This window comes from Petromyzon marinus, chromosome 60, assembly GCF_048934315.1.
Source record: "Petromyzon marinus isolate PM22_M1 ecotype Great Lakes invasive population chromosome 60, UKy_Petmar_22M1.pri1.0, whole genome shotgun sequence".
Taxonomy (NCBI): Eukaryota; Metazoa; Chordata; class Hyperoartia; order Petromyzontiformes; family Petromyzontidae; genus Petromyzon; species Petromyzon marinus.
The window spans coordinates 1,698,877-1,720,665 of NC_133726.1; the positions used below are offsets into that span (position 1 = coordinate 1,698,877).

The following is a 21,789-nucleotide window of genomic DNA, read 5'->3' on the forward strand; positions in this document are numbered from 1 at the left end:
GTGTCTCACCGTGTCTCACCGTGTCTCACCGTGTCTCGCCGTGTCTCGCCGTGTCTCGCCGTGTCTCACCGTGAGTGAGTGTCTCACCGTGTCTCACCGTGTCTCACCGTGTCTCGCCGTGTCTCGCCGTGTCTCACCGTGTCTCACCGTGTCTCGCCGTGTCACAGACTCCTCCAAGGAGTCGCCGCCTCCCCCACGCCGTCGCCGCTTCCTCCTCGAGGTGAACGGCGCCAGCAAAGCGGTCACTCAGGTAGCGTCCCTTGCTCAGCCACCTGCTCACCCACACACACACTCACCCTGTTCACTCACTCACCCACCCACTCAATAACCCACTCACCCACGCGCTCACCCGTTCGCTCACCCGCTCACCCGTTCGCTCACCCGCTGAACCACTCACTCACCCACTAATTCACTCACCCACCCACCAACGCTCTCACTCACCCACTCGTTCACTCACCCATGCACACACCAACTCACTCACGCACTCACTGAGCCACTCACCCACCCACCCACTCAGTCAACAACTCACTCACCTACCCACCAATTCAATCACTTACCCACTCACCCACCCACTCACTCACATACCCACTCACCCACGCGCTCACCCGTTCGCTCACCCACTCACCCATTCGCTCACCCGCTGAACCACTCACCCACCCACTAATTCACTCACCCACCCACCAACGCTCTCACTCACCCACTCGTTCACTCACCCACTCGTTCACTCACCCATGCACACACCAACTCACTCACGCACTCACTGAGCCACTCACCCACCCACTCAGTCAACAACTCACTCACCCACCCACCAATTCACTCACTTACCCACTCACCCACCCACTCACTCACATACCCACTCACCCACGCGCTCACCCGTTCGCTCACCCACTCACCCATTCGCTCACCCACTGAACCACTCACTCACCCACTAATTCACTCACCCACCCACCAACGCTCTCACTCACCCACTCGTTCACTCACCCATGCACACACCAACTCACTCACGCACTCACTGAGCCACTCACCCACCCACTCAGTCAACAACTCACTCACCCACCCACCAATTCACTCACTTACCCACTCACCCACCCACTCACTCACATACCCACCCACTGAATCACCCACTCGCCCACACGCTTACCCACTCAATCGCTCACCCACCCAACCACTCACTCACTCACCCACTCATACACTCACTCAGCCACTCATACACTCACTCACGCACCCCCCCCACTCATACACTCACCCACCCACTCATACACTCACCCACCCACTCATACACTCACTCACTCAACCACTCATTCATTCAACCACTCATTCACTCACTCACTCACCCACTCATTGGCCAGTGTTGTCAATGGCGGGCATTGTATGTTAGCGAGTCGTAGGGTAGGAATCGTATATTACCGAGCAGTTTATATTAGCGAGTGTTGTATATTAGCAAGCATTGTATATTAGCGAGCGTTGTATATTAGCGAGCGTTGTATATTTGCGGGTGTTGTTATTAGCGAGTGTTGCTATTAGCGAGCATTGTACATTAGTGAGCGATGCATATTGGTGAGCGTTTTTATTGGCGAAGCGTTGTATATTAGGGAGCATTGTTTATTGTCGAGCGTTGTATAATCATGAGAGTTGTAAATTGGTGAGCGTTGTACATTGACGAGCGTTGTTATTAGTGAGCGTTGTATTTTGGTCTAGCGTTGTGTATTCGTGAGCATTATACATTAGCGTGCGCCGTACATTTGCAAGCGCTGTACATTTGTGAGCATTTTTAGTAGCGAAAGTTCCATATTAGTGAGCATTGTATATTAACAAGCATTGCACATTGGCAAGCATTGTACATTGGCAAGCGTTGTTATTAGTGAGCGTTGTATTTTGGTGAGCGTTGTGTATTCGTGAGAATTATACATTGGCGAGCGACGTGTATTGGCGAGCGTTATTAGCGAAAACGTCTATATTAGCGAGCGTTATACATGAACAAGAGTTGTCCATTAACGAGCGTTGCATAATGGTGAGCATTGTATATTAGTGAGCATTTTATATCCTCCCCCCTCTCTTACCTATAAAGTCTCTTGTCACAGCAGCCCTTTTGGCCACCTCAGCAATTGTTTCCTGCTGTGGTTGTCCCACCTGATGACGGACAGCTTGTGTTGCGCCCGAAACGTCGCGTGATTTAATTCATTTTATTTTCTACCCACGTGATCATTTTACCGAAATAACCAACGAGTGTGGATCCCTGCAGTCACGAAAACTTCAAATCTACATCGTACATTGGCGAGCGTTGTGCTTTGTCGAGCGTTGTACATCGGCAAGCATTGTACATTGGCAAGCGTGGTTATTAGTTAGCGTTGTACATTGGCGAGCATTATATATTGGTGAGCATTATACATTGGACGAGCGTTGTTTATTGGCTAGCGTTGTACATTGGTGAGCGATGTATGTTGGCGAGCGTTGTACATTTGCAAGCGTTGTTTTTCACGAGCATTGTATATTGGCGAGCCATGTATATTAGCGGAAGTTCTATATCAGCGAGCGTTGTACATTAGCGAGCGTTGTACAGTGAAACCTTGGATTGCGAGTAACTTGGTCTGCGAGTCTTTTGCAAGATGAGCAAAATTTGTAAATGAATATTAACTTGATAAACGAGCGAGGGTCTTGCAATACGAGCAGTACGTACACAGTACACGCTTTGTCTGCCAAGCATCACGTGATCACAACCGAGCCAATGGTTCTTCTCTCCCTCTCTCGCTGCAGGATTGTGGGTAATCATCTCCCATGCTCGGTCTCAGTCGGCGTGCCTCACTCGTATAGTCAACATCCATGCGAGCGTATCCTGTTTACTATAGTACTATAGTGTTGTGACCACGTGTATACTGTTTACTACAGTACTATAGTGTTGTGACCACGTGTATACTGTTTACTATAGTACTATAGTGTTGTGACCACGTGTGTACTGTTTACTACAGTACTATAGTGTTGTGACCACGTGTATACTGTTTACTATAGTACTATAGTGTTGTGACCACGTGTATACTGTTTACTATAGTACTATAGTGTTGTGACCACGTGTATACTGTTTACTACAGTACTATAGTGTTGTGACCACGTGTATACTGTTTACTATAGTACTATAGTGTTGTGACCACGTGTATACTGTTTACTACAGTACTATGATGTTGTGACCACGTGTGTACTGTTTACTACAGTACTATAGTGTTGTGACCACGTGTATACTGTTTACTATAGTACTATAGTGTTTCATATTATTGGTTTTTTCGGTAAAGTCATGTTGAAGGAAAACAATAAAATAATAAAATATGTATAAAACAATAAAATTCTCACGACGTTCCGACTGCAACACAGTCATCATCAGGTGTGAAAACCAACGACAAGAACATTTGAAAGAAGTGGCGGTTTGTTTTTATTTATTTTTAAACGTTAGCACCACGGATAGCGATTTGACAGTTTGTTCAGATGGACGAGTCCATCTATGTTCGGAAAAGAGGAGGGGGGAGACGAAAAATTAATGTATGCTGTCTGAAAGCCACCGTAAGCGTGAACAATCAATTAAGACCCGAAATGGTTGATCAAATCCTTCCAATGATTGCTAAGCCAGAATCCATCTTCTCGGTTGAAATTGTCTCTGTGTTTGTATATGTGGATAGCCTCATGAACGAATCTCTCATGGTAGCCAGATGGCTTGCAAAGAACCTCTGTCTTGGAGAAGTCAATGTCACGTGAGCCTACTGAATTATAACAGTGATCTGCCACGGCCGAGGTGTTGGTCCTACCGTGTTTAAGGTCTGCTTTGTGTTCACGAATGCGAGCGTTGTACAATGACAAGCGTTCTACATTGCCGAGCATTGAATATTAGCGAGCGTTATACATTGGTGACCATTGTACATTGGCGAGCGTTGTACATTAGCGGGCGTTGTGTATCCGCGAGCATTATACATTGGTGAGCGTTGTACATTGGCGAGCAGTGTTTCAGTTTTCAGTTTAATTTACTTGGTATAGCCCTGTGAGCCATTCGGCTCTTGAATCGGGTGCAACCGCAACAAACAGAAAACTAAAACACGAACAAGAAAACATCTTAAAGTGACTATGTGTGACTATGCAAACAGAAAATCCAAGAAAAGACAGCAAAATATTCCAGAAATAGCACCGTACACCAACGCTGTGTGCAAAAATCTCAGTGGGATGCAAGTCAAATAACAACAACCACAAAACAACTTAGATTAAGGCCATCAGTCTAACTCCGTACTACAACAAAACAAAAACATGGACAAACCAAAAAACTTTTCGAAATCACCAAAATAAAGACATAAAAGCAACGTAACAGTGATCATAGGAACTGTGACCAAATTTTCACAATAAACGACATAAACAACATGTACCACCAAACCCTGCAGCCATAGCTGGCTGCATGAGTCACTCCACAACAGCAGGAGCATCAGTCGGAGTATCAATATTTTCAATGCACCTTTAAGATCAGCAGACTAAATCAAATTACAGATAATACTTTGCAGCAGTCATCCGGAGCGAAACATTTTATTTTATTTTAGGCCACTGAATAGCAGGGACAGCTAGGGGTTTACAACTCCTCTAGCAGTTTTGAGTGAATATCTCACAGGTAGTGATTCAAGTTGCAGTTTATTGGCAATAGCATTCCAGACCCTGGGGGCATCAATAGCAAAGTCCCTTCCTCCAGTTTTTGTACGGCAATAGGGAATGTGAAGCTGATAAATGAGCGAAGACCTTAGGTCAAATTTGTTCTTTGAAACAGAGAGGAGATCCAGCAGGTAGTCTGCGGATTTTTTTGTAAGTACATCGTGAATAAATAAGATCTGGTGCACAAGCCGTCGAACATTAAGATATGTTAAGTGTGACCCAATGTAGAGATCACAGTGGTGAGTCCTATATGGGCAGTTCAATGCAAATCTTAAGGCCGAGTGATAGATGGAATCAAGCTTCTTCAGTACAGTACTTGGGGCTGACTTATACAGGGTGTCAGTAATCATTGGTGAGCGTTGCACATTAGCGAGTGACGCACATTCGCGAGTAAGCATTGTTATTAGCGAGCATTGTTATTAGCGAACTTTGTATTTATCGAGCATTGTACATTGGCGAGCATTGTACATTGGTGAGCGTTGTACATTTAGCGAGCGTGGTATATTACCGAGCATTGTAAATCGGTGAGCATTGGACATTAGCGAATGTTCTATATTGGCGAGCGTTTGTTTGTTAACTAGCGTTGTACATTGGCGAGCGATGTAGATATTGGCGGTCGTTGTACATATTGGCGAGCGTCATACATTGGGGAGCGTTGCACATTGGCAAGCTTTATTAGTGAGCGAGCGTTGTACATTGGTGACTGTTGTTACGAGCGAGCGTTATTTCTTGGCGAGCGTTGTACAATGGCGAGGGTTGCATATTAGCGAGCGTTGTCTATTTCTGAGCGTTGTATGTTATCGAGCGTTGTTATTAGCGAGCGTTGTTATTCGCCAATTTTGTATTTTATCGAGCATTGTATATAGCCGAGCGTTGTATATTGGCGAGCCATGGATATTGGCCAGTCATATTTTTGGCGAGCCATGTATGTAGCGAGCGTTGTATATTAGCGAGCGTTATTGGCAAGGGTGACTTGTTATCGGCGAGCGTTGTGCATTGGCGAGCGTTGTATATTGGTGATTTGTTATTAGCGAGCGTCGCATATTGGCGAGCGTTATACATTGTCGAGCGTTGTACATTGGCGAGCGTGTTACATTGGCAAGCGTTGTACACTTTCGAGCGTTGAATATATTACCGAGCGTTGTATATTGCCGAATGTTTCGATTTAAAGCTTTCGTGACTGCAATGATTCATCTTCTTTGGTTCTTTCGGTAAAGTCACGTGGAATGAGAATAAAATAATAAATTGATAAAATAAAATAACACAATAATATTCTCACGACGTTTCGGCCACAACACAAGCGGCCTTCATCAGGTGAAGGGACGAGACTGTCTGGTAGGACAGCACTCCAGCACTCCAGCGCTGTCCTACCAGACAGTCTCTACGTGGTGACTTTACCGAAAGAACCAAAGAAGTTGCCGAATGTTGTTTCTTAGCGAGCATTGTATATTGGCCAACCATGTATATAAGAGAGCGTTAGTGAGTGTCGTATATTAGCGAGCGTCTTATAACAGTGAGTGTCGTATGAGCGTTGTATATTGGAATGCATTGTTACTAGCGAGCATTGTATATTGGCGAGCGTTGTATATTGGCGAGCGTTGTATTTTAGCGAGCGTCACATATTGTCGAGCATCATACATTGGCGAGCGTTGTATATCGGTGGCTGTTGTTAATAGCGAGGATTGTATATTGGCGAGCGTTGTGTACTGTTGAGCCATGTATATTAGCGAGCGTTGTGTGTTAGTGAGTGTTGTATGTTAGCGAGCGTTGTGTGTTAGTGAGCGTTGTGTGTTAGTGAGCGTTGTGTGTTAGTGAGCGTTGTGTGTTGGCGAGCGTTGTATGTTAGTGAGCGTTGTATGTTAGTGAGCGTTGTGTGTTAGTGAGCGTTGTGTGTTAGTGAGCGTTGTGTGTTAGCGAGTGTTGTGTGTTAGTGAGCGTTGTGTGTTAGTGAGCGTTGTGTGTTAGCGAGCATTGTGTGTTAGCGGGTGTTGTGTGTTAGCGGGTGTTGTGTGTTAGTGAGCGTTGTGTGTTAGTGAGCGTTGTGTGTTAACGGGCGTTGTGTGTTGGCAAGCGTTGTGTGTTGGCAAGCGTTGTGTTAGTGAGCGTTGTATGTTAGTGAGCGTTGTGTGTTAGTGAGCGTTGTGTGTTAGCGAGCGTTGTATGTTAGTGAGCATTGTATGTTAGTGAGCGTTGTGTTAGTGAGCGTGTGTTAGTGAGCATTGTGTGTTAGTGAGCGTTGTGTGTTAGTGAGCGTTGTATGTTAGTGAGCATTGTGTGTTAGTGAGCGTTGTGTGTTAGTGAGCGTTGTGTGTTAGTGAGTGTTGTGTGTTGGCGAGTGTTGTATGTTAGTGAGCGTTGTGTTAGTGAGCGTTGTGTGTTAGTGAGCGTTGTTTGTTAGTGAGCATTGTTTGTTAGTGAGCGTTGTTTGTTAGTGAGCGTTGTGTGTTAGTGAGCGTTGTGTGTTAGTGAGCATTGTGTGTTAGTGAGCGTTATGTGTTGGCGAGCGTTGTATGTTGGTGAGCGTTGTATGTTGGTGAGCGTTGTGTTAGTGAGCGTTGTGTGTTAGTGAGCGTTGTTTGTTAGTGAGCGTTGTGTGTTAGTGAGCGTTGTGTGTTAGTGAGCGTTGTATGTTGGCGAGCGTTGTGTGTTGGTGAGCGTTGTGTGTTAGTGAGCGTTGTGTGTTAGTGAGCGTTGTGTGTTAGTGAGCGTTGTGTGTTAGCGGGTGTTGTGTGTTAGCGGGCGTTGTGTGTTAGCGGGTGTTGCGTGTTAGCGGGTGTTGCGTGTTAGCGGGTGTTGTGTGTTAGCGGGCGTTGTGTGTTAGCGGGCGTTGTGTGTTAGCGGGTGTTGTGTGTTAGCGGGTGTTGCGTGTTAGCGGGTGTTGCGTGTTAGCGGGTGTTGCGTGTTAGCGGGTGTTGTGTGTTAGCGGGTGTTGTGTGTTAGCGGGTGTTGTGTGTTAGCGGGTGTTGTGTGTTAGCGGGTGTTGTTAATGGGGTTGCTGTGAATCCCCCAGGTAGCACCGGGGCCCATCCCCCTGATCGTGCCCCTCCTCAGCCCCCCCCTGGCAGCGCCAGCGGCGTCGCCGCTCACCAGGGCACCCCAACTGCACGGCGCCACTGGGGGTGAGACCACACTCAGAAATCCGCACTCCGTACTCACACACTCAGCACTCAGTACCCTCACACTCCGTACTCACACTCACACACTCAGCACTCAGTACCCTCACACTCCGTACTCACACTCACACACTCAGTACCCTCACATTCCGTACTCACACTCACACACTCAGTACTCTCACACTCCGTACTCACACTCACACACTCAGCACTCAGTACCCTCACACTCCGTACTCACACTCTCACACTCAGTACTCACACTCAGCATTCAGTACTCTCACTCACACTCTCGCACTCAGTACCCTCACACTCCGTACTCGCACACTCAGCACTCTCACTCACACTCTCAGCACTCAGTACTCAGTACTCTCACACTCAGTACACTCACTCACACTCGCACACTCAGCACTCAGTACTCAGCACTCAGTACTCTCACACTCAGCACTCAGTACTCAGTAGTCTCACTCTCGCTCGCACACTCAGCACTCAGTACTCTCATACTCAGTACTCGGTACTCTCACACTCACACTCAGTACTCTCACTCACACTCAGTACTCAGTACTCTCACTCACACTCTCAGCACTCAGTATTCTTACACTCACACTCGTACTCAGTACTCAGTACTCTCACTCACACTCTCACACTCAGTACTCAGTACTCTCACTCACATTCACACTCTCACACTCGCACTCAGTACTCAGTAGGCTCACTCGCACACTCAGCACTCAGTTTTCTCACACTCACTCACACTCTCACACTCAGCACTCAGTACTCTCATACTCAGTACTCGGTACTCTCACACTCACACTCAGTACTCTCACTCACACTCTCACACTCAGTACTCAGTACTCTCACTCACACTCTCACACTCAGTACTCATTACTCTCACTCACATTCTCACACTCAGTACTCAGTACTCTCACACTCAGCACTCAGTACTCACACTCTCACTCTCACTCGCACACTCAGCACTCAGTACTCTCATACTCAGTACTCAGTACTCTCACACTCAGTACTCTCACTCACACTCACACACTCACACTCTCACACTCAGTACTCAATACTCTCACTCACACTATCACACTCAGTACTCTCACACTCAGCACTCTGTACTCTCATACTCAGTACTCGCACACTCAGCACACAGTTTTCTCACTCACACTCTCACACTCAGTACTCTCACTCTCACTCACACTCTCACACTCAGCACTCAGTACTCACACTCACACTCTCACACTCAGTACTCTTACACTCACACTCTCACACTCAGTACCCTTACACTCACACTCTCACACTCAGTACCCTCACTCACACTCTCACACTCAGTACTCAGTACTCTCACTCTCACTCACACTCAGCACTCAGTACTCACACTCACACTCTCACACTCAGTACTCACACTCACACTCTCACACTCAGTACTCAGTACTCTCACACTCAGCACTCAGTACTCTCACACTCAGTACTCAGTACTCACACTCAGTACTCTCACTCACACTCTCACACTCAGTACTCTCACTCACACTCTCACACTCAGTACTCAGTACACTCACACTCAGCAAGCCGTACTCCATACTCTCACTCGGACACTCACACTCAGTACTCTCACTCACACACTCTCACACTCACATTCTCACGCTCTGTACTCTCACTCACACTCTCTCTCACACTCTGCACATCTCGCACTCCGCCCTCTCACACTCTGCACTCCCAACTCCGTACTCACACTCTCTCTCACACTACGTACTCACACTCTCTCTCACACTACGTACTCACACTCTCTCTCACACTACGTACTCACACTCTCTCTCACACTACGTACTCACACTCTCTCTCACACTACGTACTCACACTCTCTCTCACACTACGTACTCACACTCTCTCTCACACTACGTACTCACACTCTCTCTCACACTACGTACTCACACTCTCACTCTCTCTCACACCACGTACTCACAGTCATACTCTCACTCACACTACGTACTCACACTCACCCTCTCTCTCACACTACGTACTCACACTCTCTCTCTCACACTACGTACTCACACTCTCTCTCACACTACGTACTCTCACTCACACTCTCTCTCACACTACGTACTCTCACTCACACTCTCTCTCACTACCTACTGACACTCTCTCTCACACTATGTACTCTCCCTCTCACTCTCTCTCACACTACGTACTCACACTCACACTCTCTCTCACACTACGTACTCACACTCACACTCTCTCCCTCACACTACGTACTCACACTCGCGCTACGTGCTCAAACTCACACTCTCTCTCACACTACGTACTCTCACTCACACTCTCTCACTACGTATCTCGCTCTCACTCTCTCACACTACGTACTCACACTCAGACTCTCACTCACACTACGTACTCACACTCACCCTCTCTCTCACACTACGTACTCACACTCTCTCTCACACTACGTACTCACACTCACACTCTCTCTCACACTACGTACTCTCACTCTCTTTCACACTACGTACTCACACTCTCTCTCACACTACGTACTCTCACTCTCTCTCACACTACGTACTCTCACTCTCTCTCACACTACGTACTCACCCTCTCACTCACACTACGTACTCTCACTCTCTCTCACACTACGTACTCACCCTCTCACTCACACTACGTACTCTCACTCTCTCTCACACTACGTACTCACACTCAGACTCTCACTCACACTACGTACTCACACTCCCACTACGTACTGTCACTCTCACTCACACTGTCTCTCGCACTACGTACTCAGGACTCTCACGCTCACACACACAAGACAAAGACCTCCCTCTAATCTCCATAGGCTGTCAGGGCAACTGCTGCTAGTGAGTAGCATCGATGAAGGCCGGCACAGCACACGAGAGGGTGGTGCGGATTGAACCACACCCGGCCGCCTTTGTCTCCCCAGGACTGATGTTTACACACCGCACCGGGTACTCATTTGAGGCTGAGTCGACCTAGCGGGAGGCCCACGTCCGGCTCAAATATTCGCCGTCCAGCGTCACCGGTCGAGAGCGTTGCGAGCGAACTCGGGAATGGAACTCGGTCCTCCGGGCTCCATGGCGCCGGTGCGCCCCAACCCCTGCGCCCGTACGGAACGGCCGCGGCGTTGCTCAACTCTCGGCGTCCGCCCGCTTGCGCTTTCTGTCGACGAAACGGCCGCTCGGTTACAGTTCCGTCGCGGCGCCGGTGGTCTGGACAAGACCGCGACGGGGCACCGGCTGCATCTAAAACTAAACGAAAACAATGTAACGATTTTTATTCTTGCCAGGTAAGGCCCCCCCACTGAGCTACGTAGCGCTCGTTCAGAAGCAACGCTGGTCAGTGCAAACGGTAGCTCAACGAAGTGGGCTCATCAGCAGCAGCCAAATACTCTAAAAGGCGTGACGCCGATTCTAAACGCGGAGGGGAAAACCCAAGGACCCGGAGAAAAATCCACACCACCAGCAGCGCCACCACAGGGAAAGAGAGAGACACGCAAACTCCAAATATACGGCAGCAGGCGTCAGCGTCGGGATCGAACCCGTGACCTCCTGCATACCAGGCGAGGTAGTTAACATCTCATAGCCACCGTGATGATGATGAGAGAGAGAGAGAGACACGCAAACTCCAAATATACAGCAGCAGGCGTCAGGGTCGGGATCGAACCCGCGACCTCCTGCGTACCAGGCGAGGTAGTTAACATCTCCCAGCCACCGTGATGATGATGAGAGAGAGAGAGACACGCAGACTCCAAATATACAGTAGCAGGCGTCAGCGTCGGGATCGAACCCGCGACCTCCTGTGTACCAGGCGAGGTAGTTAACATCTCGCCACCGCGGCATCTGCGCAGAGGAGGAGGCGGGGGTGGCGCCGTGCCCACAGGCGCCGTGCTCCTGGTGCCAGAAGGTGGGGCAGCGACGCTACGCGCTGCCTATGGGGGGAGAGATCCGCGCCTTCTGCAGCGACAAGTGCTTCAGCGCGGGCCGGCGGGCACACTTCAAGCGCAACAAGGTGCCAGCAGCAGCAGCACCAGCAGTACCAGCAGCACCACTACCAGCAGCACTACCTCCACTACCAGCAGCACCAGTAGCAGCACTGCCAGCACTTAGCAGCACCAGCAGCACTACCGCCAACACCACCACCACTTTCACCACCACCTTCACCACCAGCACCACAACCAGCACTACCACCACCACCACCAACACCATTACCACCATCAACACCGCCACTAGCACCAGCACCACCACCACCAGCACCATCACCACCAGCACCACCACCAGCAACAGGATCACCACCACCAGCACCACCACCACTACCAGCACCACCACCAGCACCATTACCACCATCAACACCGCCACCACCAGCACCATCATCACCACCAGCAACAGGATCACCACCACCAGCACCACTACCAGCACCGCCACCACCACCAGCACCGCCACCAGCACCACCAGCACCACCACCACCACCAGTACCGCCACCAGCACCACCACCACTACCAGCACCGCCACCACCACCAGCACCGCCACCACCACTACCAGCACCGCCACCACCACCAGCACCACCACCACTACCAGCACCGCCACCACCACCAGCACCGCCACCAGCACCACCAGCACCGCCACCACCACCAGTACCGCCACCAGTACCGCCACCAGCACCACTTGTCGCCTTCGCTGCTGGCACGCAAACGTCAACGATCTCACCCGCCTCCCCCAACCCCAGGTGTGTGACTGGTGCAAGCAGGCGTGCCAGGCGCTTGAGTACCTGGGGTTCGGCGAGGGCGAGCGCCGGCTGCGCTTCTGCAGCGACAAGTGCCTGGGCCGCTACAAGATCGACGTCTTCTACTCCGAGACTCGTGCCAACCTCCCGGCGCCGGGGTCGGCGGCGCCGCACTCCTCCTCCTCCTCCTCTTCCACGCCGGCCGACGGCGGCGCCAACGACGGCGACAAGCCGCCCTCTTCCGCCACGCCGGATCGAGACAAGGGCGGCGGCGGCGCCGGCGCCGGCGGCGGCGGTTCTAACGCCGGTGCCGGCGACGTCGCCGCCAAGATCGGGAATGGCGGCGCTTGCCCGCAGGCTTCGCCGGCGCAGAGGCACCGGGGGCCGTGGGGGGAGGCGGCGCCGGCAACGGCAAAGTGCGGCGCCGGCCCCGGGGAGCTCGCCGAGCCGCCGCCGCCGCCGCGATCGTCACCGGACGAGCGCCGGCACCGGCAGCAGGAGTCGAAGTTCGCCAGGATGGTGGGGACGACGGCGCTGGCACCCATCAAACGGGACGAGTCTCCGCCGCCCCCTCCGCTGCCGGGGCCGCAGGCGCCGGCGCGGGGCCTGCGGCCGCGGCTCCTGCCGGCGCCGGACGCGCGGAGAGGCGGCGTGGCGCGGCGGGCTGACGTGGCGGGGGCGGCGCCATTGCACCAGCAGCGCGATCCGGCCAAGAAGTCTCCGTGCCTCCTCCTCCCGGTCGCTGGGAAGGTTGAGATCGGCGGGCAGCAGCAGCAGCCGCACCAGCAGCAGCAGCAGCACAACCACAACAACCGGCATCACCAGCAGCAGCACCTCCAGCAGCAGCAGCAGCAGCACCAGCAGGTGACACCGCAGAACTTGCTGCCGGGGGCGCTAAGCACGACGTACTTGGTGAACCAGCCGGCGCGGTTTGCTGTGCCCGTCTTCCCGCAGGTCCAGCTGCCGGCACGGCCGGCAGCTGGCGCCGCTGGCGCCCAGGCTCCGGCTAGCGCCTACCCTCATTCGCAACAGCAGCAGCATCAGCATCATCAGCAGCATCATCAGCAACAGCAGCAGCAGATGCCCCCATACCCGCACGGAGGGCAGCAGCATCAGTTCATGATGGTCCCTCCACTGGCTCCGCTGGTGCCTCCACCCACGCTGCTGGTGCCGTACCCGGTGCTGGTGCCCGTGCCGATCCCCATCCCCATCCCCATCCCGGTGCCTGTGCCGATCGGACCCGGCGGCTGGGGTCGCCACGGGGGCAATGACGGCGGTGGCGTCGGCGCTCACGTCCTCATCAACGGAGGGGTTGGAGGAGGTGTTGGAGGAGGAGGAGGCGGCGGAGGTGGACGCGACCTGAAGGACGAGGTGACCCTCGTCAGCGTGAAGGTGGAGGCGGCGGAGGTTTGCGTGGCCGACGAGGAGAGGGAAGGCGGAACGCCCCTCGCAAAGAGAGACGGTGACGCTGGCGGCGATGGCGGCGACGGTGACGGCGGCGACGATGGCGGCGGTGGTGCTGATCTCGCCGCTAGCAAACTTGATGGTGCGAGTGACGGCGGTGGCAATGATGATGGCGATGACTTTGCCGATCCTTGTGGTGATGGTGGCGGTGAGGACGTGAGTGAAGATGTTGCCGGAGCTGCCGCTCACGGCGAAGATGCCGACGTCGCCGATAAGACCCAGCAGCAGGGTGGTGGTGGTGGAGGCGATGCTGCAGATGGTCACGGGCACAATGATGAAATCGGAGATGCCCATGTAGACGCCAAAGCTGGTGGTGGCGCTTGTGGTGGATCTGGTGATGGAGTTGCTGGTGAATCTGGTGGTGAATCTGGTGGTGAATCTGGTGGTGGAGTTCGTGATGGATCTGGTGATGGAGTTGCTGGTGAATCTGGTGGTGAATCTGGTGGTGGATCTGGTGGTGGAGTTGATGGTGAATCTGGCGGTGGAGTTTGTGGTGGATCTGCTGGTGGATCTGCTGGTGGAGCCGGCGGTGGAGTTGGTTGTGGCGCTGCAGTCAGTGGCACAGACGCGGGTGGCGAGGCGGGAGATCGCGTCGACGCCGGCGGCGCCGCCGATGTCGCCGGTGCCGCCGCCGATGTCGCCGGTGCCGTTGCCGATGCTGGCGCCGCCCGGCGCGCCGAGCCGCCGGCCGTCGTGGACCTCACCCTCCACAAGTCGACCCCCCGCCCGACAAACGGCGGCTACGTCTGCGCCGAGGGTCGCCACGGTTGCGCCGGGACCAGGGCCGTCGGCGCGGCACTGGCAATAGGTCGCGATGCCGGCGGCGGCGGCGGCGGCGGCGGCGACAGGACATCGGCGGAGAAGGCGGTCTTCCCGAACAGCGGCGCCGGCGCGGCAGCGCCGCGGCCTGTCGCTGAGTTGACGTGCGCCGATTGCGCCAGGGGCAGCGCCGGCGTTCTCCGATAGCTCGCCAGCCGGGGCACGACCTCGCGAGGGTTGTAGCCGCGTCCGGCGGCAGCACTAGCGGCAGCACTAGCCGTGGCCGGGGACACTAGCGGCGGTAGCAGCGACAAAGATCAAATCGATGACAGCCGGGAGGCGATAACGCCGGGCCGGCCCCGGTGCGATGGCGGCACCGACGTGAGCCATCGGGGGAGCCACCCTGGTGCCGGTGAGTTTCACCGTAATGTGGCGCCGTGGGGCCAGCGAGATTGACAGTCGCCTCCCCGTGAGATTCACAATCACCTCACCGTGAGATTCACAATCACCTCACCGTGAGATTCACAGTCACCACAGTCACCTCACTGTGAGATTCACAATCGCCTCCCCGTGAGATTCACAATCACCTCACCGTGAGATTCACAATCATCTCACCATGGGATTCACAATCACCTCCCCGTGAGATTCACAGTCGCCTCACCATGAGATTCACAGTCGCCTCACCGAGAGATTCACAATCAATTCACCGTGCGATTTTATCGCAGGCCAAATACGAACTGCACCGAGCCACCGGACCCGCGCATCGAGTGAGCAGCAGCCAGTAGTGAATCCCGGCTGGGCGTCAAGATATTTAATTTATACATTTTCAGCACGCACGGTGAATCCCGTCAAACGTCGGTAAGCAAAGCTTAACCGCAACGCGAAATGACCGTGGTAAACTGGGCTACCTAGTCACAATGGGCAAGGGTGCAGCCCTGAAGTTTCTTTCCCACGCCGGTCGACGAATTGGCGGCGCGCGCGTGATGGGGTAGCGTGCGGGTAACTCCCGTCTCTTCCGGCCCCCCCCCGGCCCCAGCGTGGAAGAGTAGGCCAAATACACCCCTTCCCTTCGAGGCCTGGAGGTCTCTTTCAGAGCTTGCTGTCGTTGGCGTGTCGCGATCCCGGTCCTAAGTCCGCTACTTGAACGTACGGCGCGGCGAGTCGCCTCGCTCCACGCGTGGGCGGCGTTCCGCCAGGGAACGCCGTTCACAACGGCGCCGCTGTGACTAGGAACACGTGACGTTATAACTAGGAACACGTGACGTTACAACTAGGAACACGTGACGTTACAACTAGGAACACGTGACGTTACAACTAGGAACACGTGACGTTACAACTAGCAACACGTGACGTTATAACTAGGAACACGCACGCCGTTATGACTAGGAACACGTGACGTTATAACTAGGAACACGCACGCCATTGTAACTAGGAACACGCACGCCGTTGTGACGATCACGCACACCGTTATGACGATCACGCACACCGTTGTGACTTAGCCCGCGCACTCACCGTTATAACGAGGAACATGGTCACCGTTATAATGCGGAACACTTGACGTTATAACGAGGAAACACGGTCACCGTTATAACACGGAGCGCGTGCCATTCTAACGAGGAACACGTGCCGTTATAACGAGGAACACATGCCGTTATAAAGAGGAACACGTGCCGTTATAACGGGGAACACGTGACGTTATAACGGGGAACACGTGACGTTATAACGGGGAACACGTGACGTTATAACGGGGAACACGTGCCATTATAACGGGGAACACGTGACGTTATAACGGGGAACACGTGACGTTATAACGGGGAACACGCGCCGTTATAACGGGGAACACGCGCCGTTATAACGGGGAACACGCGCCGTTATAACGAGGCACACGTGCCCCCGTTATAACGGGGAACAAGCACACCGTTACAACGCGGTTTCTGAGCCGTCGATGACGAACCACGCTCTGGAGCCGCGCGACAGAGCGGTGCAGTGATACGGCTGAAGCACGCGGTGTGCGTGGCCGTCCCGGACGTCCGTATCTCGCCAAACTCCATCGTCGTGGCAATTCTTTTCGCCACGAAAAGTGCGTCGGGCGCGCTAAACGAGGTACTCGCTCGTCGTCCTATCGACTCACGGGCCACGCTTTTGGAGACGTGAGGGCTATATATATATACACATCGGCGAGCGCTCTGGCAAGAGTTCCCGGAGTCTCCGGTTGTGCGTGCGTGGTGCTCCGGATTGAGAAGTCGCCGGCAGCGACTTCTCAATCCGGAGCCGTCGCCGTTTTGAATTTTTCAACGAACGCTCCCAGGGGCGGTTCGTTCTGCTGCTGCTGCTGCTACTCGCAAGCGCCAAATCGATTAGGCCTGGCGTACAATGCTCTCAACCCTGTCCGGACCACCAACTCAAAGGGAACTGAAAAAGTGTGGCTGTAATTGGAGGTTAGGGCGCTGCGGGGGAGAAATGTTAACTACCTCGCCTGGTACACAGGAGGTCGTGGATTCCACCCCGACCCTGACGCCTGCTGCTGTATATTTAGAGTTTGCGTGTCTCTCTCTCTCTCCCCCCGTGGTCGTGTGGATTTTTCTCCGGGTCCTCCGGTTTTTTTCCCTCCACATTGCAGAATTAATATCACCACGCATCCAGAGCATTTGGCTGCTATAAATGTCCACGTGATAAGCCGCTTCGTTGAACTATCGCTTGCGATGGCCAGTACGCTCCTTAAAAAGATCTGTTATAGCTCAGTGGCCCTCAGCTGGGAAAATAAAACAATTATATCGGGTAAAAATCTAATGTAGGCATCCCAACAGACAACAGCAACAGCAGCAGCAGCAGTGAAACAGTGACAGCTCTAGACCGGCTTCGTCCTCATTAGGGCTCCTCATCATCAGTACAGCACAGGCTGTGAGCGTTGTACAGTGTGGCATCGGGGTGGTGATGCTTGCGCCATGCAAGCAAGAAGGGCCTGGGTTCGAATCCCGTCTGTGTGGAGTCTCTGCACGTTCTCTCTCTCGCTTCCCCATGTTCTGCAGACCGTATGTATGTGTCTGTGAGTGAGTGAGTGTGTCTGTGAGTGTGTCTAGGAGTTTACTGAGATGACTCAGTCGACCCGTGGCACCTGGGTCTGCCCCGTGACCTCCTGCTAGCGGGCGTTCGACACTTCACGTGGCCTCAAGGTGCACATGGCCTGGCACAAGCGTCATGGTGACGTCCCCGCCACTTAGTGGCGAATGGCGGTTGTTGTTGTCTAGGAGTTGGAGGCGCTGCTGCCTGAACCTGGAGCTTGCCACTAAGAGGTGGGGCCGTACCATCAGCCCCACCAAAACTAAGCACCTGCCTGGGTATTGTGGAGAGAGTGGAGAGTTTCCCATACCTGGGCAGTGTGCTCATGACCGGCTCCGGTTTAACAGCAGAGGTCTCACTCCGAATCAGTCGAGCGGCAATATCTTTCATCGGTCGCGTAACGCTGTGTGGAAGCTACCTGGTCTGTCGCTCCGCACTAAGCTTCAGGTCTTCTCGGCCACGGTTATTCCCTCCCTTCTCTACGCTTGCGAAACGTGGTCCCCCCTAATGGAACATCTTCGCCGGTTAGAAACATTTAGGATAGCCTGCCTACGATCCATCTTGGGTTTAACCAGGCTGGATTGTGTGAGGAGCTCACATATCCTTGAAAGATCTGGACAAAGTCCCATCGGTGAGCTCCTCCGGCAGGCATGGCTGCATTGGCTGGGTCATGTAGCCCGCATGCCCAGCCACCGCATGCCGAAACAGCTTTTGTTCGACCGGATTGAGGGGGCTAAACGGGCGCGGCACGGGCTAGAGAAGAGATGGAGTGATGTGGTACAGGAGTACGTGGAGCTGAGTGGACTTGACGATGACTGGTGCCAGCGGTGTCAAGATCGGCCTCTGTGCAGGAGGCTCGTGAAGGACGCTACTGGGCAGTTGGAGGCAGTCGCCCTCCAACAACGGAGGGGGGAGGAGCGACGCTCACAACAACGAGCGGAACGCCGGGTGGCTAAAGCATAGCAAGTTGGCACAGTAGGGGGACAGGTGGTGCATCAGCCAGTCATCTCAGTCGTCTCAGTCGGTCGACCCGTGGCACCTGCTGGGTCTGTCCCGTGACCTGCCAGCGAGCATTTGACACTTCACGTGGCCTCAACATGCACCTAGCCTGGCACAAGCGTCGCGGTGACGTCCCCGCCACTTAGTGGCGAATGGCGGTTGTTATTGTTGTTGAGTGTGTGCCTGTGAATGTGTGGATTTTGTATGTGGGGAGCCGGTAGCGTAGCGTTCAACACGCAGCGCTACGAACCCGCAGAGACCCGAGTTCCATTCCCGCTCACGGTCCCACCAACACCGCTGACGATGATGCGATCCGGTCCTGGGCCTCCCCGGTCCCAAACGAGTACCTGGTGCGCGGTGTGTGAGCATCGCCACTGGGGAGACAAAGGCGGCTGGGCGTGGTGGTAGCCACCCCCCTCGTGTGCCACAGCGCCGGCCTGCATAGGCGCGCTGCTCGCTAACAGCACTTGCCCCAACAGTCTGTTCAAGGCTACACGGGGGATCTTTGCATTTGTATTTTTGTTCTGAGCGTGTGGAGTTTGTGAGTTCTCTCCCCTCTTGTCCTGCTCGGGTTTCATCCCTAAAGCTAAAGCATAGAAATATAATCAAACGTACTAATAATCACCAGTGTGGCTTCGAAACATCCCCGATTCCGAACAAAAATTGCCCGCAGGTTACTCAGCTGGGATCACGGCAGCAGCAGCAGCAGCATCGCCCCCCCGGCCCACATCATCGGTTAATAGCACGCTCGGCTGCTGAGGGTGCAGGTGAGGGGTAGCCTTTAGACTCAAGGTGCTGCTGCTTCTGAGTGCAGGTGACGGCACGGGACGGGAGTCGAACATTTCCTCCTTTCTCTCTCCTTGTCTCAGATTTTTTTTTCAGCCCCCTCCCTCCCGACTTCCCCATACCTTCTCTCCCCTTCCTTACCTACCTCCATCCCATCTCCTCGTTTCATCCCGAACCTCCCTTCCTCCCCCTCCTCTACATTTCAAGAAGTGTTGAGATTTGCCAAACGATCACGCCCATTCGTTGTTATCCACTCGTGAAGGTTTTACCTTTTTCCAAGGGACATCTGTGGCGATTTTGGGGGTCGTGAAATGACTTCCAGCTAAGGTTAACACCACCACCCACCCACCACAAACAGCAACATGCAGCGCCTTCGGTGATTTTAAATGATAGAATCTCTTGCCTACGATATAAGCACACACGCACACTCACACACACACACACGCGCACTCTCATATACAAAAGGCAAAGATCCCCCGTATAGCCTTAACAGACTGTAGGGGCAAGTGCTGTTAGCGATCATCTCATACATACACACACACGCTCACGTACACACGCTCACGTACACACACGCTTACATACACACGCTCACACACACACACGCTTAAATACACACGCTCACGCACACACACACGCTCACGCACACACACACGCTCACGCACACACACGCTCACGCACACACACACGCTCACACACACACACGCTCACACACACACACGCTCACACACACACGCTTACACACACACGCTCACACACACACACGCTCACACACACACGCTTAAATACACACGCTCACACACACACACGCTCACACACACGCTTACACACACACACTCAGCTCTACGCCAGTAGTAATCCACCGCTGCATGAAGGCCGTGCCTACAATGAAGGAGGGTCATTGGCCAAGATACGTCACCCGTTTTATATTTTTTTATCCTTTCATTTTTTTAAAAGGCCAAACTACACACACGCCTGGTGTGTGGGGGGAGCGGCGGTGTAGTGGTTAGCGCGTTGCGCTACGAACCCGGCCTCCCCTAGGTCGACTCAGCCTCAAATGAGTACCTGGTGCGGTGTGAAAACATCGCCACTGGGGAGACAAAGGCGGCCGGGCGTGGTGCTGGCCACCCAGCCCCTCGTGTGCTGTGCCGGCCTTAATAGGTGCTCGCTAACAGCACTTGCCCCTACAGTCTGTTCAGGCTATACGGGGGATCTTTGCCTTTGTACTGACAAATGTGCCGAGTTGTCTTGTGGTATATCTTCGAGAGCGTTGAGGGGCTGCCAGCAACGCAATTAAAAGAGAGATATGCATATAAAACAGGCGACGTTCCAGGCAGTGACCCTTTGTCATGGCACAAATTTGTTATCCATTGCTGGGTGAAGGCGCCTCCAACCCCCGCCCCAGCCCCCATGTGCTCTGCAGAAGGTCCATTGCTTGAAACGTCGCCTGGCTACACATTGTATTCCCACCTCCAGCGTAGTGTGTTATCCCCACTGGTCACACACGCACACAAATTCAGAGTTGTATTATGATTACTAAGCCTGTACAGTGTTGTAAACATTGCTTCTGTGACTATCGCACTGTCCATTTAAAAATGGCGGCCGCCGCAGTACAGTATTGCACAGTGCGTAATGTACGGCACTGTCAATGTACAGTGGCGCACTGTATTGTAGAGTACAGTAGTGGGAGAGAGTTAATATATATAGGGGCCTGTATTGCACATAATCAGCTTTTTATATTTTTTTTGTATTCTTCCACTCATTATTTGCCAAAATAGTTGTTATACCGATGTGTTGTAAATAAGATGCACAATAAAAAAAACTTCTCTGTACCTTGCGCCTGTGTTTCATTCTGTGTGTGTGTGCGTGTACCTGTTTACATGTCTGTGTGTTAACACGCGCCTGTGTGTACGTGTTTGCGTGTAAACATGCGTGTACATGTAGACGTTTGATCGTGCTTGCGTGTAAACGTTTGTACGTGCTTGCGTGTAAACACGCGCGCACGTGCTTGCACGCGTAAACACGCGCGCACGTGCTTGCACGCGTAAACACGTGCGCACGTGCTTGCACGCGTAAACACGTGCTTGCGTGTAAACACGCGCGCACGTGCTCGCACGTGTAAACACGTGATGGAGTTGATGGGGTCTTCAATGGACGTCTGTTGTTTGATTGACTTGGATGACGTCATCGTCTTTGGTCGCTATTTCGAGGAACATTTACAGCGATT

The 21,789-nt window shown here is 53.2% G+C and overlaps 1 protein-coding gene across 5 annotated transcripts in view; it reads left to right on the forward strand.

Moving 5' to 3' along the window:
• LOC116955575 (uncharacterized) overlaps nucleotides 1-21,394 on the forward strand; it is a 31,882-nt gene extending 10,488 nt beyond the window's left edge. For 2 of the 5 annotated variants that reach the window (XM_032976715.2, XM_076053248.1), the window contains exons 3-6: nucleotides 168-250; nucleotides 7,686-7,790; nucleotides 11,626-11,786; nucleotides 12,501-21,394. In XM_032976715.2, the coding sequence (XP_032832606.1) occupies nucleotides 168-250; nucleotides 7,686-7,790; nucleotides 11,626-11,786; nucleotides 12,501-14,927 (2,776 nt within the window). In that variant the 3' untranslated portion in view covers nucleotides 14,928-21,394. Of the gene's footprint in view, nucleotides 1-167; nucleotides 251-7,681; nucleotides 7,791-10,701; nucleotides 11,787-12,500 lie in introns of those variants that run through there. The other 3 variants (XM_076053247.1, XM_032976714.2, XM_076053249.1) reach the window with 3 other exon arrangements.
• The last annotated feature ends 395 nt before the right edge of the window (nucleotides 21,395-21,789 follow it).